General features: G+C 33.5%; 1 protein-coding gene across 19 annotated transcripts in view; it reads left to right on the top strand.

Moving 5' to 3' along the window:
• ADGRL2 (adhesion G protein-coupled receptor L2) overlaps positions 1-19,652 on the top strand; it is a 461,330-nt gene that overhangs the window by 427,374 nt on the left and 14,304 nt on the right. For all 19 annotated transcript variants that reach the window (XM_072974126.1, XM_015240691.3, XM_072974136.1 and 16 more), the window contains 6 exons: positions 7,279-7,404; positions 7,683-7,888; positions 8,999-9,172; positions 10,094-10,303; positions 11,448-11,668; positions 12,991-13,057. In XM_072974126.1, coding sequence (XP_072830227.1) covers positions 7,279-7,404; positions 7,683-7,888; positions 8,999-9,172; positions 10,094-10,303; positions 11,448-11,668; positions 12,991-13,057 — 1,004 coding nt within the window. The remainder of the gene's footprint in view (positions 1-7,278; positions 7,405-7,682; positions 7,889-8,998; positions 9,173-10,093; positions 10,304-11,447; positions 11,669-12,990; positions 13,058-19,652) is intronic.

Genomic DNA, 19,652 nt, shown 5'->3' with positions numbered 1-19,652 from the left:
TGTTTTTATTTACTCTATGAGGTTTTGAAATGATAAATAACTTAATAACTTTAAATTAAATGAAGTTAAAATAATTTGGCCTGCTGTAAGCTGGTAGACCAGTCATAAGGAAAATAATACACTCTACTTTAGTTGTGTGAATAAAGCTCCTCCTTTCTGTCTGAAGTTTTCATTATTCTGAGGTTGATTTATTTCATAGTCTAATAAAATTCCCAAGGTACATGTCAAACAATTCTCAGATATTTCCAGGGATATATCTATAAAGTAGAGGAACATAGACCTGATCATCTCAGAAGATAAATCTTAGAAAGCATGATTTGAAGTGAAGTGTTTGTTTTCCATATCTTCTAAAGCCGATTTAAAAGACAAAAAAAAACTATAACTTCCCTTTTAAGCTCCTTCCCAGAACGCAAGACATTTTAATAGGCCAGGTTGACAGGCTCTGCCCCAATCAGCCTCACATATGCAAAACACACCATTATTATACATTTGGGATGTTTTTATCTTGGTTTGAGAATGACTAGGAATTTTTTTTCTAATACCTGTGTTTTTCAGAGTTCTAAGTGATTATCCTTCACACTGGTTTTTAAAAATTTTTAATTACAAAAGGAATGTTGTGAGTAGAGATTCTTGTAGAGTGTAGTACATGTTTTACTAACTTCTCAAAAATAATGCCCTGAACTTACTATATGCATATGTTGATTACCCAGGAAATGACCCAACATGAAGGTCATTTTGCATATTCCAGTGTCTGTTTGTGTCTTGAATGTCTAAGCTGTAAACAATGTTGTGACATATATTATCCATAATTTAATATGACATTCAAGATTCAACTTTTTCCTAGGACTTGCTATCTTTTTAGCTGTGAGAACTAAGATTGCTCATTACCCCTCTATGTCTTCACTTGCTGTTCTTTTCTAAATTTAGGGGGTGGCTACAGTGCCTTTGCTTATTAAGACAACTTGATTCTCCTCCTCGGTGATTTCTCCTTGAATCCTTATTTTCACTTTACTGTATGTTTTACCCTTGTACTTGACCTCATAAAAACGGTGTAATTATGTTGTAATTATATCTGATTATAGCTTTTTAAAGTCAACTTTGAGGTATAATTTAGACACAATAAGAGCAGCTGTTTTAAGTGTACTGCTTGATGAGTTTTGACAAACGCACACCCGTGTAACCAACAACATGGGCAATATCTCAGCCACCTCAGAAGGGTCCTTTGTAATCTTTGGAGTCAGTCTTCCCACACCCCCAGCCCCAGGCAACCACTGATCTGTTTTATGTCACTAGTTCAGTTTTACTTTTCTAGACCTTCAGTTGAATGGAACCATAGGCTGGGTACTCCTTTTGACCTTGCCTCTTTTACAAAGAACAATGTTGTTGAGATTCATCTATGTTGGTGGCAGCATCAGGAATTCAGTCCTTTTTATTGCTGAGTTTCCATTATAAGGACACAACACTATTTGTGTATCTACTCACTTGGTTATACGTTTAGGTTGTTTGCACCTTTTGACTGTCATTAATAAATCTGCAGTTTCTCCAGGTGGCTGTACCATTTTGTATTCCAAATAGCTGTTAATGTTCCAATTGCTCCACATCCTCACCAGCATTTAGGATTATCTTCTCAAATGTCTTTTGAATTTTAGCCATTTTAGTGGTTTGTAGTGGAACTCATTTGGTGTTGTTTTGCATTTGTATGATTACTAAGGTATATTTTGCTGAAAACTTCCAACTTTTCATGTGCTTATTGGCCATTCACATATGTTTTTTGTGAAATGTCTTTTTGTATATTTTGCCCATTTTAATTGGGTTGTCTTATTATTGGGTTATAAAGATTATATCTTCCTGATAAAAATCTTTTGTTAGATATATGTACTCTGAATGCCTTCCCTCAATATGTAACTTCCCTCTCTATTTTCTTAATAATATCTTGAGAGGAGCAAAAAATTGGATGAAAAGTCCTCATTACCCAGCTTCAACAACATCTAGCCAATCTTGTTTCATGTGTTCCTCTCACCGTTATATTATTTTAAAGCAAACTCTTAACATATTATTACTATTAATACTTTAATATGTATCTCACTTTTTTAAAACCACAATGCCATTGTCAGACTTTAAAATTTAACAAACATAGATTCAAAAGATAAAAAGGAAGTTTCAGTTATTCGATTTCTGTAAACTTGTTAACATTTAACTCGTTTTACCTAGGATACAAACACGTTGTGCATTTGATGGAGGCATTGCTCCTGTTGGAGAGGAAGAGCTTTCCTTCTGCCCTGCTAGGCTCTTTGGCTGGTCTGATAACCTCAGGCTTAAATTCCTGGCACCTCCCAAGAATGACTTTCTTCTGCATCTTATGTAAAAAGGCGCATAATGTTGATTGTCTTTCTTGTGATCTTAAGATTGATTAGGTGATTTAGTTATTATCAGCCTAATCCAGCATTATAAAATTCCCTATTATTTATTTTCCCGGTAGGCTTAGCAGCCAGCATGATTGTATCCGTCAATTTGAGCTTAGTTATACTGCAGTTAAAAAAAAAAAAAAAACCCAGACTCACAGCGGCAATCAACAACAAAGTTTATGACTCCTTAACTCCATGTCATCACGGAGTCTTGGTTTTGCTCTGTTCCCTGTCATCTTCAGCCGCCTCCATGTTGTTTGTACCCCGGGACTCAGGCTGATAGAACTTAGTCTGCTGCAGGTTTGCTGGCAGAGGTCCTAGTTTTTCCTATCACTCTACTTTTCTTACTCTCTCATCTCAACTGCAGCCACCACTCAGTGATGAATTTGACAAACAGAAGGACAGAGAAATATATTAAAATCTAATCTACAGCACTGGCTGTGAGGGAGGCTCTGGGTGGCTCTACTATGAATCAAGCGTGTTCACTTTCAGGAAATCTGTTAAACAAGGCATATATTATTTCAAGTACACAGAAGATATAGAGAAATATCATAAGCATCCGTGTAGCAATCACCAGCTGAGCCACATCTTACCATATTTGCTTCAGTTTTGGGGGAAAGAAATACGTATATATAATCTGGAAATCCTCTGCCTCCTTCCTGATCAGATTAAGAAGGGTGTAACCATCATTCTTACTTTGTCAGCATTAGTAAGCTTTTATTTACTAAATTTTTGCTGTACAGGTATATACATTTAACAGTTATTTTTCATGTTGTTTTTTTGTTTTGGGGGTTTGTTTTGGGGGGTAGTTATAATCAGGTTTGCTTTTGTTTATTTCTTTCCTTGGTTTTTCAATGGAGGTACTGGGGATTGAACCCAGGACCTCATGCATGCTAAGCATGCACTCTACCACTTAAACTATACCCTCCCCGAGAAATAATTTTTGAGTGGTAGAGCATGCACATCTTTAACTTTACCAAATACCGCCAAGTTGCTTTCTGCTGCTATTTTACCAGTTCACCTTCTCACCAGTAATATAGTTGTTCCCCATCACTGTCTTTGCCAACACTTTATTATTAACGTAAATTTTGTCATTTTGTAGATTTGAATTGATCACATTATTGCTTTAATTTGCAGTTCCCTGGTTACCTAAATTAATTCTCTCCTGTGAATTTGTTGTCCACAATTTTTCTGTGGGTAATGCATTATGGAAACTAATTCTTTAAGGATTATTATATAATTTGCAAATGTTTATTCTGTCTGTGCAATCTCTTTTTTACCTTGTGTATTAATCTTTTGTTTTACAGAATAATGAAGTCAGATTATCAGTTTATTCTTTTAGGGTTGATGCTTTTCGAATCTTGTTTTAAAAATATGAGGAGTTTTTTTGGTATCCTGCTCAGATTTTTTTCTCTGCTTTGTAATGATGAAATGTTATATTTTCTTTAGAAATGATAAAGCTTTGCCTTCTTACATTTATGTTTTAACCTGAAATTTATAGTGTTTTTGATATGTATGAGGGAACTAATTTTATTTTCTTCCATATGGGTAATCTGTTGTTTCTGTACTTCCAGTGCATAATCCATCCCTATCCCCAGTGGTTTGTAAACATATCTCTGTCATATGTCAAGTTTCTGTACGTGTTAGGAGTGTCTGTTATACATTGTTGTTTTTGTTTTTGTTTCAGTAATGTTAATATCTGGTGAGTTCTTTCTGCTCCTCCTAGAATCAGAATCGCCTTGGCTGCCTTTCGGCATATCTCTTCCATGTGCATTTTAAAATCAGCTTGTCAAGTTCTGCATACTCAAAAACTCTTGCTGGGATTTTTATGAGAAGTAGACTGAGTTTGTAGATAGATTTTGAAGGAAGTGTCACAGATTTGTCTGTTGAGCTTTCCCAGATCGGACCATGATACGATTTTCCATTTTTTGTTGGGTCTCCTAATAAAGTTCTGTATTTTTCCCTTTAATATTTTGTACTTTTTAAATTAGGTTTATTCCTAGGAAATGTACACTATTGTAAACTGTATTTTTTTTAAATTATATATTCTTATTGTTTGTTGCTTGGTGTATAGGAACACAGTTGATTTTGCTGGTTACAGCCTTGCTGAATTCTTTTACTTTTGATAGGATATAGCGTTTCCCTCATGATTACTTTGTAGTTAATTATGTTTTCTGTAAATAATTAACAGATTATTTTTTCCTTCCAGTCTTTGTACCTTTTTTTTTTTCTTGAATTATTGCATTAGCTAGGTCCTCTAGTACAATGCTAAATAAAACCTGCAATAGGGATCATCCTGACTTCAAAACAAATGCTTCTAGAGTTTTTCCATCATTATTTGCTAAGAGTTGGTTAGATAACCCTTTCCTGATAACAAAACCATTTTCTGGGCAAGGAATTTTTCTTTTGTTCCTATTATTTTATTAAGATTTTTTTATATTGAATGAGTATTGAAATTTGTTGAATTCTTTCTGTGTATGTTTTTCTTAATTTCTTAATTTAGTGAATGATAATATATTTTCTAATGTATTAATCTCTGTAAGCCTTTTTGAGTTCAACTTAATTTGTTCAGGATATACTTAAAAGTATATATATAATTTATTAAATATTTTTGTGTAATTTGAATAAGTGAATATTGTTATATTAAATATCATATGATTTATCTCTTTGTACTATTTTATGCATCTAGATTATACGTAAGTCTTGTGAAGTGAGTTGGAAAACATGAGCAGTTTAAAATTCAGTATATATTTAACCATGAGTTCATTTTCTAAAGTGGTCATAAATTATTGGTTTTTTAAAAAATTATTTTATAGTCAGCTTTATGTTTCTAGGAAATTTTTCCTTTTGTCTATTTTAAAATTTATTTATATAAAGTTGATTGTTGCATCTCTAATGAGTTCTATATTAATGATCCTTTTTTAAAATTCAAACAAATTTTTTTTTACTATGGATATGGTTTTATACTTTAATAAGTAAATACATGTTGGATGTTACTCTGAGCATGTATATCTATATTTGGAACATTTCATGGAAACTCAAAGGATTTCCTTCTTTCACCTTATCTTCTGTCTTTTATGAATAATTAATGATTGAGACTCCCCTTCAGTGTAAGGAAGAGAGAGGTATATTTTTGTCACCCATCTTACCCCCTTCACCTCCCACTCACACACATGGAATCTTATTTGAGGAGAGGAGATTATCCACATATCCATCTACTTAATCCTTCTGAGCATGGATTAATAAAACAAATGTCTCAACCAGCTTCTGCAGCTAATAGAATTCTAGGAGTTCTGTGACTCTCATTGTACACTTATATTTCAAGTGCTTGACATATGGCCTCATAGCTTATAAAAATCTCCAATGTTATAATTTCATGTTTACAGCTAAATCTAGATGTATTTTACAAAACAAAGTTGTGAAAGATTTTTAAAAATCAGCATCCAAGAGTTATTCTGTAATGGATGATATGAGCCCATTTTTCTAAAAAGTCAGTGAAGTCATCATATTTTGTGTGTGTGTGTCTGTGTGTATGCGCGCATGTATATGTGTATCTGTGTACCAGCACGTATAAATATGTTAGTCAAACTAGAACTAGCTATGCAAGTATATGCCATCAGAGAAGGTGAAATTCAGAGAAAAATGTGTGGACTGTGTATTGAATTATGTGTTACTTTTTAAAATTCAAGTGTCTGAAATTAATGAATTTTTCATAGAGCTCCTCTCATTTCATCAGTAAATGACATTTTATTTACTAATATGAAGTAGTTGACTTTACTAGAAACAATAATACTTTCTCATTCTTTTTAAGAATCAAATGAATATCATATAAAGTATTGCAATCTTTATTGGAATTATGGTAGACAGCATTTATGTTCAGGATGTTACTATTTTTTAAAAAAAATTAAACAACATTGGTTTTACTGACCATATAAATGATCTTAATGTTATATATATTGACTGTTTTCCTTACATGTTTTTCAGTGTTGCTACTTTCTTTGTGAATTTTTGAAATTTGGATTATGCTGCAGTCATTTGCAAACTTTTTTTGTAAAGGCCCACGTAGTACATATTTTAAGCGTTGCAGGTCATGTGGTCTAAGTTGCAAATACTTAACAACCATAGACAATGTATTATAGACAGTATATTAATGGGTGAGCATGATTGTGTCCCAGTAAAACTGTATTTATTAAAAGAAGTGGCTGGCCACATTTGGCCCACAGGTCCTATTTTACCCAATTTGAATATATAAAAATTGATTGTTACTAGTGAGAATTAATGGGAAGTTTGAACGTAATGCTAGACATTTTCTCCTAAATAATGCTGTGCTAGTCTCCTTACTTTGAGAAATTAGGGAAAATCTATTACTGCACAGTTGACCTATGTAATCTTATGTATTAAAACATACACATAGATATAAATGTCTACATGCAATAAACGCATTCAAATTTAAACTTCATATTTTGTCTTATCATTGCCAAGTAACGGTAATTGAAAAGTCACTTAGCATAAAGAGTCAAAACATCATTTTGAAATATTTTTGTTAAACTTAATTATTTACATGAAACTTTGGTAATTGTGTGCTGTAAGTCAGACGCTTCATATCCGTAGGCTAAAAGACTGGAATTAGTTGACAAAAGATACAAAACTTTGAAGAAAATATTCAAAAATGATTACACCAAAAATTTTAGAGTAGTCAAAATTTAAGACCTCTTAGCATAATTTAGTTGTTTGTTCATGATTTTGTTGTAATCCAGCACAGAAGTTTTATAGGTAGAAAAATAGTGGTTTCTGTGCAGTTACCATTTGCCTCTTTGTAGTTAAAGTTAAAGAATGCCCTTTTTTTTCCTTCTTTATCTTTTGCCTCATCCAGTTCTGGAAGTTGCGGTACTCAGTACAGAAGGACAAGTCCAAGACTTTAAATTTCCTCTGGGCATCAAAGGAGCAGGCAGCTCAATCCAGCTCTCTGCAAATACTGTCAAGCAGAACAGCCGGAATGGTAAAATGGAACAAAAGTCTTTTAAAAACTGATAGGTTTTTGTTGTTGTTGTTCAGATAAACCTATTAATTCTAAATGCTGAGTATTTGACTCCTAGTATAACAAATACGGCTTAACGTTTAAAAGCAGATTTAAAATAATGCCTCACTCTTTTCAGTAAACTTAATCTAAATAAAGATTTCATAAGGATTTTTTCATTTCATTCTGATTTTATTGTATCTTATCTTATTCATAAGCATATTTTCTGTAAAGACATATGGCTGTTTTTACCTTCCTAGGTCTTGCAAAGTTGGTGTTCATCATTTACCGGAGTCTGGGACAGTTCCTTAGTACAGAAAATGCAACCATCAAACTGGGTGCTGACTTTGTTGGTCGAAATAGCACCATTGCAGTGAATTCCCATGTCATTTCAGTTTCAATCAATAAAGAATCCAGCCGCGTGTACTTGACAGATCCTGTGCTTTTTACCCTACCACACATTGATGTAAGTTATGTGTGCTAATGAAGTCGTGCAAGGTTACAAAGCCAGTTAGGAAGGAAAGCAAAACAGACATGCTGAGGATGGAGAGAGGGGGAACGGGGAAATGGCAGAGAGGAAAGAAAAGACTGTCCCATTTGAATTTCAAATGTTGGACTAGGTCAGAGACACAAGTTTATTTAAGTCTGTGAACATAAAATTAAATGAGCCTGGTTCAGTGATTATTAGAATTTAAGTGTATTCTTAATGAAAGCTAATTCAGTAATCAACAGGAAAATGTAAATGACTGTAATTTGTTTTAGAATGAAAATTAACTCTTACTTAGCAGCACTGTGGCTGAGTATTAACGGTTAGGACTCTGCCTTTTTAGGCTTTTTCATGCGGCAGATCTTTTTTTTTTTTATTTGATTTTACTGATCACAGTAACACAATTGTTACCAAGCATTGTGTTTTTAAAAATACAGAATTGAAGAGATGTGATTCCTCTGCCATTCCTTAGAATGCAAGTTGGTAGTTAAATAATTACACCATGTTGGAAGATTGTCTGCAGAACGTGGCTGCTGTTACAGTAGAGTGAATAAGTGCCCACAGATAACCAGGGAGAGCTCCAGAATTGGCAAAGAACAACACATTTCTGCGGCTGTTCACTTTTATACCTTCTGCAGTTGCTTCACTCTTTTACACACCTTGACGTAAGAACTATAGGATTCAAATTGTCACTGTTACGTCACTTCGAACAAAAAGGGGCCCCAAACAAAATGGATTTTAAAACACTTCGTCCTTATAGGATTTTTTTGGAACAATAATTTTGTCAGAAAAGGAAAAAAAATGATTCTGATGTACCATCAGTATGTAAAATCATAAGATGGAAATTGTAATTGTGTAAAATGGGTCTTTGGTAATTTAGAGTACACTTTAGAGTGTCTCGGACTATAAAGCCCCTTTTAAGTTAGATATCTGCCTTGTATAACATAGTCTACAATTTTGCTGATGAAAAACTTTATAGTCCGAAACGTGCAAAGTTTAATCTAAATTACCTTTTACACATATTAAACAATTGCTATTGCCATCTTAGAGTGTAAAATCCTAATTTTATCTTGTCATTTTATTTCCCAGCCTGACAATTATTTCAATGCAAACTGCTCCTTCTGGAACTACTCAGAGAGAACTATGATGGGATATTGGTCTACCCAGGGCTGCAAGCTGGTTGACACTAATAAAACCCGTACAACGTGTGCATGCAGCCACCTAACCAATTTTGCAATTCTCATGGCCCACAGGGAAATTGCAGTAAGTATTTGCACTTCTAATTAGTAGCAGAGAAAAACCTCAGAGTTCAAAACAGCTTGTGTAATAGTCCCTTCTTTGGGTGCTTATCATACCTAAAAAGCAAACAATGTAATGTGGATGTCTAATTGTTTCTACACTGTCCATATATTTTAGGAAGTCTTGGTACTGTATTAATTGTTACTTCTCAAATCATCATGTGCTTTATAGACTTGTTCTAAGTCTTTCCCCTTCGGGCAGGTGGTAGGCACAGGTGATCAGGGGTTTAAAAACTGAACAGCCATAGATTATACAGACAGAGGGGCCCTGAAGTGTGACATCCCCTCCCTATCTTGAATGTTTGAATCTCATTTTACAACTTCTGCTTTAAGTTTCTTAACCACTTTGCACACTGCGCAAAACTGCAGATTTTGTAAGACCAGAATGGCTCCTGGAATGTTTCTTAGTGTTCATTTCTTCTTGTGAATAGGAGAACAAGAGCCAGAAGATAAACATATTTTAAGAAACGTAACATGAAAGCTCTCACATCTATTATGTGCTTAACTCTTAGTATATAAATACAAAAACTCAAGGAGAAAATTAAAACAACTTCTTTGTTAGCCTGAAAAGCCATTAAAATGCCATTTTTTTTAATAACTAAGTAGTCTTTATTCTATTGTAAAATTTTTTTATGTGTACATGAGTAATTATTTCAGTCAGTCTTTTCTAGGTAAAATCTTCCACTTTCATAGATCATTCTTTGGATATAAAAATTAATAAGATTATATTGCATTCCGTTATATGATTTTTTTTTAAGTATTGAACCCTGAGCACATGAATTTCAGAGAGTTGAGTGTTAAAAAATGAGCAATCACATGTGAAACCTGTCTTACCTTTAGTTAATGTGCTGCAGGAATACTGAAGTTCCGCTTTTTTTTCCCCCAGTACAAAGATGGAGTTCACGAGTTACTCCTTACGGTCATCACCTGGGTGGGAATTGTCGTTTCCCTCGTTTGCCTGGCTATCTGCATCTTCACCTTCTGCTTTTTCCGTGGTCTGCAGAGTGACCGTAACACTATTCACAAGAACCTTTGTATCAACCTTTTTATTGCTGAATTTATTTTCCTAATAGGCATTGATAAGACAAAATACATGGTAAGTACCGCTTCCATTTGTTGACGTTGGATCTTTGAAAATTATTATAACAGGTGTAAATCCGCACATGCTGCTGATAATTTTTGACCTTCTATCTTAATATAATGAACATGACAATATTGAAGGATAATTTGTAATAAATTAAAAGGCAACCCAATCATTAAGTAATATTATTATGAGTTAATTCATTTCTTGTATTAAGGTACAGTTGCATTTTCTGGCTTGTTATTAAAACACGCAATTTGAATACAAGAATGCTGGAGATAGTAAAGTGAAATGATCCTATTTAAAAATTTTTCATCTTGTTTACATAGTCATTCTGACTAGTGATCATTTCTTTATATTCTGAGCAATTTATTCATCATCGTGAGGTCTCAGTGTCAGAAAGACAACTAAATAGTTAATGCTTCACCCTGTATTCATCGGCACTGGGATTAATTTAAGAATGTGCCACATGTGACAAGAAAATGATGTTAGGTAATTAGATCTGGGATACTTGTCATTAAAACAAATTTTTTAAAATTCTGTAATAGAAAAGGTAGAAATAATGTATTTGGAAACAACTGTTCTAAGGATTTGTAAAGCAAATTATCTACAAGTAGAATATTCAGATTTAATAATGTGTAATTCTAGAAGAGAAGTTAATATATTTTTATTTGGACTCAATTTCGGTAAAAATAGTAATGTCTTACAGTGATGGTATTTCTCGCACACCTAGCATTACACTCTATAAGCACTGAACCAAACTTGGCAGTGTTTTTGTTTATGAAAAAACTTTTATTTAAGAAACAGTAGTTTAGGAGGAGGGTATAGCTCAGTGGTAGAGTGCATACCTAGCAAGCACGAGGTCCTGGGTTCATTCCCCAGTACCTCCATCCAAAAAAAAGTAAATAAATAAAAACCTAATTACCTCCCCCCAAAATAAAAACAAACAAACAAAAGAACCAAGAAGAGTCGGAAATAAAGTTCAAGGTAAAACCTTGTCTCTATGACAGAGTTGACGAAACAGCAGTTTAAATATCTTAGAGACATTTAAGCATCTTAAAGACAGTGGCGAGGACTATCAGTGAATACTGTAGTTTTGGAGCCAGCTGCTGATACTCATGTGTTCTGTTGTGCGTTTTTTTGCTCCTTTTCTTTATAGATTGCATGCCCAATATTTGCAGGACTCCTGCACTTTTTCTTTCTGGCCGCTTTTGCTTGGATGTGCTTAGAAGGTGTGCAGCTCTATCTAATGTTAGTTGAAGTCTTTGAAAGTGAATATTCAAGGAAGAAATACTACTATGTTGCTGGTTACTTGTTTCCTGCCACAGTGGTTGGAGTTTCAGCTGCTATTGACTATAAGAGCTACGGAACAGAGAAAGCGTGAGTAATTGCAAGTGACCTGAGTGTTTTTCAAGTGAATAATTTTTTAAAGCCTGTTAGCTGTCAGTGAGGGTCCCTGACAGACTAAAATAGCATCTGAAAGCTTTATTGGTGAGAGAATGGGCATGCCGTGCACAAATTACAATCAAGTCTTTTGTAATTTTCTAGGTTCAGAGGATTTGTACTCTGGCGAGGCAGATTCTAAATTATGGACTTTCTTTTTAACACAAAAGACTGACCTGAAACAAATTGAAAAAGTAAATAACTTTTTGGCCTTAGAAAGATATTAAGTAAAAATTCTTCTGAACTTAAAGCATCTGACAGGTTTAACTACTCAGTTTTGAAGCTAATGCTTCATTAGCTCTCTTTGTGCAGCGGGCCCTCTAGCTAACTCTCATTCTCAATTGTGACAGTACCACATTCCATCCCGTATGTTTTACTTTGATAATATTTTATCAGGCAGTTTGAAAGGATTTAAATAAGTCACTGTCATTCATTTATAAAAAATACAGATATTTATGGAAAGTGACAGAAGGTAGACATGGCCGTGTTTCTAAGGATTTTATTTGCTAGAGGCATGAATTTGCCTTCCAATTCTGTTTATTTTTTCTTTTGATAAAATTAGTTATATAGATTCTTTGGACTAAAGAAAGCTTTTTGACTGCACAGATGATGAAAGACAAATAAAAGAAATTCACTGGAGATTCAGTGTTATATGAAAAAATGAACCACTAAGTAAAATCTGTCTTAATAAGTTTATGCATCATTTACTCTAATACTGTATGAGTTCTGTGTGTGATTTTTTTTTCTAGTATTCATCCATTCCCAGTTGAGGTATTATATTTATGCTACACTGTTTTGCAACAAATGTAACATCTGAACATTTATTTTTTTATCTGTTATGTTCCATAGGGTTAAACATTTTAGTTCAGATGCAGATTCAAAAGGCAAATTTTGAAGATAGGAACTTTAAAATGATGAGACAATTTGGAGTCTTGAGTTTCAAGTTTTTCTCAGCAAAGTCAGATGTCTTAAGACTTCAGGCTGAGGGTGGTTACTGTTTTCTCCATACAAGCATAATTATGTGTGTCTTTATCAAATTTAAAACCTGAAATGAAGAATAGGTTGGAATAAATATATTACTACTTTTTAAGTCAGTGCCAACTCAGAATTATTAACACTGTTCTTGACCACAAGAAATTAATTTTCAAAGGCAAATGTAAAGTTAGTTTTGTTTGTTAGATTTTTAAAATTCTGTGTTCCTTGTGATGTTGAGGATCCACTGAATCTACTTGATACAAATTATTTTCTTTTTATAATAGTTGCTGGCTTCATGTTGATAACTATTTTATATGGAGTTTCATTGGACCTGTTACCTTCATTATTCTGGTAAGCAGACTCTGTTTTCCCTTCATTTTTAGCTTGCTGCTTTAGCAGTGCAATTGAAACAGGGCTAATTTGTTTTACTTTTAATTTATCTATGCAGTCAAAGATTTATAAACATGTCCAGCTTACCCGATAAAATTATATAGTATATTTTACATATTATATCATTATTTAGAGCTTATACACTTGCTAATTAGTACTATTTCTGAAAATTGTTTCCTCTAAAAAGTACTTTTTCCTCCTTTCTAATATAGTTTGCAAAAATGCCATGTCATTATATATATATGCCATGTTAAGACTGCATGATTTGAAAGTACTTTAATAATTAGAAAGGAATAATTGACATGTATAGTTTATTTTGTTTTTGAGTAAGTGGGGTTTTTTGCGAAGAGTTTTAATTCAGGAAATTATGTTTCCAAAATCTATAATATTAGCTCTGCACCAAGCCTGAATAGCATTTATGAATTAAATGAATGTTTTATGAAAGTGAAAGGACATTAGCTTAATATTTATTATTTTAATTTCCACATAGCAGTTTAGTGCTTTTAAACAAACATCCACACCCTGTTTTGGGCACAGAAAGTTTTTTTTTAAACTTAGAATAGTATGTGAATATTAAATAAATTTTAAACTCATTAGAAGTAAAATTACTATTCTAAGCCTTAAAATACCAAATAAAAATACTGGTGTCTAAGAAATTTTATTTTAAAATAAACTTGATACAAATTAAGCATAATAATATTAAGGTACTTTTTAACTTAAATTATCACTAGTCAAGTATTTGAAATACAGTTGAAATTTTTTAAATGTAGCTAAAATATTTGGATTTCAGTATTTAAAACATTTCACTCAGGTTTAACATCATGCTGTTACAAATAAATGTTATTGACCATTATAAGATTGAGAAACAAACAAATTTCATATTGCCTGTATCTGTTGATTCCTATTAGGGGTGCTTTTTTCTTTAAAAAGTTATAACAAATGAGCTTATTAGCTATTTCTGTGGTTAACTAGTGTGTCAATAAAATTAAGCAAAAACTTTTAGTAGTTCAAGGAAAGTTAGAATTACTTCAAGTTTATATAACTTTTGTCATTAAAATGAATTATTTTATACAATTACTTTTATACAAAGCAAAATGAAAATTTGAGATGAATGCCTGTGTGAATCAAATCAGTAAAACACTCTCAAGTGTTCCTAGGAAAGCTGATTTCTCATCAGAATTGTTCAGTCCAGATGATTGCCCCAGTTTTTGTTCTTGGTTTACTTTTGTTAACACAGCCTAAGCCTAGCTTGAATTAAATGACAAACAGCTGACACGAAGAGGTGTGATCCTTAAAGACACAGGCTTCTTTTTTCCCTGAGCCCTTGGCCAAACATATTGATACTTTGAAAATTGTAAAGACCATTTCAGGGATATTTGATCTATACTTCTGTTGGACTGCAGTTTTGTTTATTTTCTGTCTCTGAAGAGAAATACTTTCTTGACAGTATTAAAAGACGCTTCACTTGGCAAAGGGGGTTAATGTTCATGTATGCACAGCCTCCAGTAAGAAAAGAGGTGAAGGGTATTTTATTATGTTGCCCATTTACAAGCGAGAGCCTACTATTACTTTTCAGCTTTGTCATTATTATCGTCTACCAGATCATTGAGGTTGAGATGCGAAGGGCTTTTGGGAACAGTGTTCCCAACTAGAAACAAAACCAAACCAAACAGCAGGCAGCAATCACACTACAGATCCTGGGAGTAATTCTTCTCCTGCAATTGCTTTGCCCTCTAATCGTCCCAACGCAGAGAGACAAAGAGTGACACAGAAGTGTAAAATGTTATCTCGCATGTAGCCTAAAGTGAGATAAATGATTGCACACACGTGTTTGTTGAGTACTAATATAGTTACCGACATATGTCCTTGTGGTGATACAGGACATTTAAAAGTCAGTGGAGACACAAATCTTAATAATGTAAATTATATTGCCTACTACTCGTTTAAGGAGTACTCTCATAACAAATCACCTATTGGTATTCCTGGAAAGCATAGTTTTCCATTTCCAGCTTTTCTGAATTGAAATCATTTCGCTTAGTAGTATTAAATAAGTGTACATTTTTAATAATTTTCAATGAAAAAAATGTTATGGAAGATAAAACTTCCTACTTCTGTGTTTCTATAGGATGTCTTGCCTACAGGCACTAGAATTATTATATCTATGAGAAAAGTGCTTGTAAGTAATGAGCAGTGGGAAACCATTAGTATGCCTGAAATGGTTTAATGAAAGCTTGGATCATGACACGTCAGGAGCTGTTCTTATCATTTGGACAGCTCCATCTGCGTCGTTAATAATTAATTCAGTTCAGTAAGAGTTCAGCTCACACACTCATTTAGAAGTCTTCCTCAGAGAACACCTCTCTGGCTGCCAGTCCCAGGGAGAAATAGGTTTCTGCTTGGCTAACAGCAAAGATCTGGAGATACAAGTGCGGTTTTAGAGTTGGATTTGCCAGGTAGCAAAAGCTCCAGGGAGGACAAAAAGGGTCAGAACATGTGCAGTTCAGTTAGGTTACTTCAGAGTGGTGTTTCTGTTCTTCTGTCTCATCATATCCATGTCAGCACCGCAAGCTGTGGAACGAATTTTAAGCTGCTAAGCTCAGATGGCTATGATTCAATGGAGCAGGTTGATGGCTATAAAACAAACTGCCCTCCTACAATCTATGGTACCTTTTTCTCTCTTTAAACTTCTTTGTATTTTCATGTTTATCAATATGGGTAATGATTAGCTAGGCCATATCATCAAGTAATGGTGAATTTTATTTAGCAAAGTACACCGGCAGATTATTTAATAAAACAGTAATTAATGAAATTATTTTTGGGAGATAGATAGAAGAGTATTGTTTGTTATTGGAAGAGGAAGAATGCCCCGTTTAGTGGTTCACTCTTTTTAGCTGAATAAGAAAATTTTTTCTTCTTCATATGTTCTCACTCTTTAACATAGAATTCTATTAAGAGATATCCATCTACCCATTTACCTGTGTACACACACACACACACACACACACACAGGGCAGAGTTAAATTAAATCTGATTAATTCCTGGATGAAATGCCTCATCTCCAAAGTTAATCCTCAGTATGGGCATTTAGGCTGGTGAGCTGACATGCAACATGCAACACCGTCCTGTTAACTTGTACTTACTAGAGGCATCTACCTGAATGGCTGAGTCATGTCATGTATACCAGGTTTAGACAGATCTTTATGTACACAGCTGTAACTCTTTTTCCTTTCTCACTGATGCATAGCGCCTTTCAATCTACCCCAAAATGCTGTGTTTAGACTTAGTAGCATTCAGTTTGTAAAGAACAAGAGGGTAAAAAGTGACTGCATTGGGCTTGAAGGGAGAACAGCAGTTGAATGGTGGACACAACTCTTCTCAGCCTTTTGCCTGCTTTCCAGTGAGAAACACGGAGAATCTTCTGTTGATGTTTGTGATTTCTTAAATTTTTTAAATGCATACCAAAGGCAGGAGAATAAATTGGGGAGAAGTAAAAAGTGAGGAGAAAGAAATCATTTATTCTAACCAGAAGAGAAAGAAGCACAGGAGCATATGGTTGGAAAGAGCCATTTGTGGACAGGAAAAATGATAAAAAGAAGGAACTCATTTGAACTTCACTTGAAACTAACCTTTTTAGTCTTCAAGTGACTATCTTAGACAACAGAATGTATCAGAGATGTTTCTTTTTGCCCCTCTATTTCTTAATCTGATTCCCATAGTTATGAGAAAACAAGAAAGGAGTAGAAAAGAAAAAAAATCTATTGAAATGTTTTATTCTACAAAATTATGACTTATTAGAGTGTATTGCCTCCTGAAAAAGATGGGAAGAATATTTATTCTAGGAAACTAAAAATTAGCATTTACGTTTTAGACATTGGAGAAAATAAGAGAGCTTTAAAACCACGTTTTAAAACATTTGTTTACCCTTCAGTAAATGTTCTATTTAATTCCAGAAAATATTTCACTCTCATATATTGGTGGTAACATATTAAACTATTCAATACCTTAATTAATAGACATTTTTTCATTTCTCTAGTAAGACCAATAAATAACATGTATTAGTGAGTTTTTTTCATGTGGAGTTGGGATAAAGAAAATATCTTACATTTGGCTTTTTTTTTGGCTCTTATATTCACAATAAGTCTTAACAAGCCTTTTTTCATAATTACTTTGTCTTGAAATGATGTTATTTTATCCTATTAAAGATTATTTGCCTCATTATTTGTATATTGTCAAGTCGTATTTCAAAGATTAAGTAAGTGTTGGATTTAACTCTAAAGTTCTTGACAGCCTAACAGTGTGTTTGCTAGATTTTTATTTTCATTTTCTTTAAATTGGAGAATTCACAGACACTTGTGAAATAATCTGAGTGCAAGAATTCTTCTGTGGTTTTATGATTATTTTCCTAGGATTTTAAGTTGTTTTTTAAGAGACTCACTTTTAAAACATCTATTTGAAACATTCAATCTTAAATATGTTAGAAACAACAGCTTTTCTCCCCCACTCAGGTTTTATGGGTTTGTGTGATATTTAGCGACGTGTGAGTAAAGCAAACAGGCTTTAGAAAGCACAACTGTTAAATGCAGAGTGTAGCAAGTGGGAGAAGGAACGTGTGGGTGTCTTAGCCATGTGCTGATTATGGGATGGTGGTGTTCTACAAAGGAGATGCAGAGTGGGTTATCATGGCAACTCCATCAAGTGGAAATCTTTTGAAGAGCACACCTTCTTATGTTAAGGATTTAAGACTATATTTTTATATATTAATTAATTTAATATTCTGTCTTCAACTCATTCATCATCCCTGATTGATCTGTGAAGTAGATTGCTCTCTATAGAAGTGGAGCCTGGAACCTTTTTTAAAAATATAAAACCAGTATGTCTTCGTTTTTGTTAGAAGACTCCTAGTTTTCTCAGCCAGAATCCATTGGTTAATTTTATTAGAAAAGACTGCAGGCCGTGAAGCCAGATGACAGTGTGTGGAACCTCAGCATTGACTTTACAGGAGCTAAATAGGCTTTGGCAAGGTACTTAACATCACACACTTGTAAAATGGTTATCTCAGTGCTGTCTGCTGCCTCTGGAGATAGGGTTATAGGTTGCTGGAGGATATTTTTTAGCTATTCCTGTAATTATCTGTATTTTCTGAACTTTCTGTCTTGTGAATGTGTGGTATTTGTAGCTAGGAAGAAACACTAAACAGAGACATAACTAAAGCAGGGTGAGTGGAGAAGAAGAGGAGATGCATCTAACAGTCTACTTTTTAAGGCTTAAGTGAGATATATTTTCTGTGGTGTTTTCAAGTTCTGTCTTAACAAGAAAGAAATGTCTTTGTATCATATTTAAGCTTTAGTTCCATTTTTACATAGGTACGCTTTATTTTCATTTCAGTTTTACTGGAAAAGGTGCTAGTTCTTAAATAACTGATTTTTTTTTAGCCTGGTTTTCTTCCTTGAAAACTGTTTGGATGAATTCACCCCCCATGGTTTCACATTTTCCCCTCGTTGTCTTTTTATAGCATAATTCTTGATACATTCCAGTTTTTTCTTTCCTTGTAGTTCAGTTATTGCAGTGGGTAATAACTTTTTTCTTTCCTCGAAGGTGCTACTACTACTGTTATTTTATTCCTAGGGGATAATGAATATGCTTAGAAAGTAAGGAGCTTCACATTGTGGCCCTTCATGCTTCAGAAAATTGTTTTTTAAGAAAGGTATTGGGGTATGGGGCAACCCTAGGTCTAGAAATTTGGAATAAAAGCAATAAATGGTTTTATTAGGACATTGAAAAAGGAAGATTGAGGGGTTTAAATGATTTTAACTCTGAATCTGTAAAAAATCTGTAAGGCAGCCATTCTTGCTTAAGAAAGATGTAGCCAGTTTGTTTGTTTATATGGGTTTGGTTTGTTTTTAGGATATTTGGAGTTCTTGTTTTTAACCATTCCTAAATTGTCCTAGTTACAACTTACTATTATATAAAATAAAATGTAAAAACACTGTTGATTTTGTTTTTTTAAAAAATTTAGAGATAAACTGTACCATGAGTCTTTAAAAACCAAATTAAATACTTACTGTACTACCAGAAGGATCTTTCTGATTTCTCAAAGGCAAAAATTGTGTCTTACCCACAATACAATAAGCACATTCTTGTGTGGAGCAGTAAGGTCAATAAATACTTGTTGAATGAAATGGCATCATACTATAACATCCCTGAAAATAGAGGCATTTATTTATATTATGACCAACTAGGCTTTATAATCTTCAGAATATAAAACTAGAATTTTTCTTACAAGTTATTTACTTTTCCTCTAGACAAGTATCTTAAGAAATTAATTTTTAAGTACTTTAATAAGCAGAGAGTCTCTTTTGTCCTCAAATAATTAACATCAATGATGGAATGCTATCTGCCAACACTTGCAAATTATGGCCATTAACCTCACTTTAGTCCTTAAGAGGAAATTCTACATCTAAGAGAAACAACAAGGCATAGTAGACAAAATGACTGATAAACAGCTTAAAGTCTTTGCTCTGTTCCTAAACTCATTAGGAAGGACTTGGAAATTTTA

Source organism: Vicugna pacos, chromosome 13 (genome assembly GCF_048564905.1).
Source record: "Vicugna pacos chromosome 13, VicPac4, whole genome shotgun sequence".
Classification (NCBI taxonomy): Eukaryota; Metazoa; Chordata; class Mammalia; order Artiodactyla; family Camelidae; genus Vicugna; species Vicugna pacos.
The sequence above is the reverse complement of the archived record's forward strand: the minus strand, read 5'-3'. Positions and strand labels throughout refer to the sequence as shown.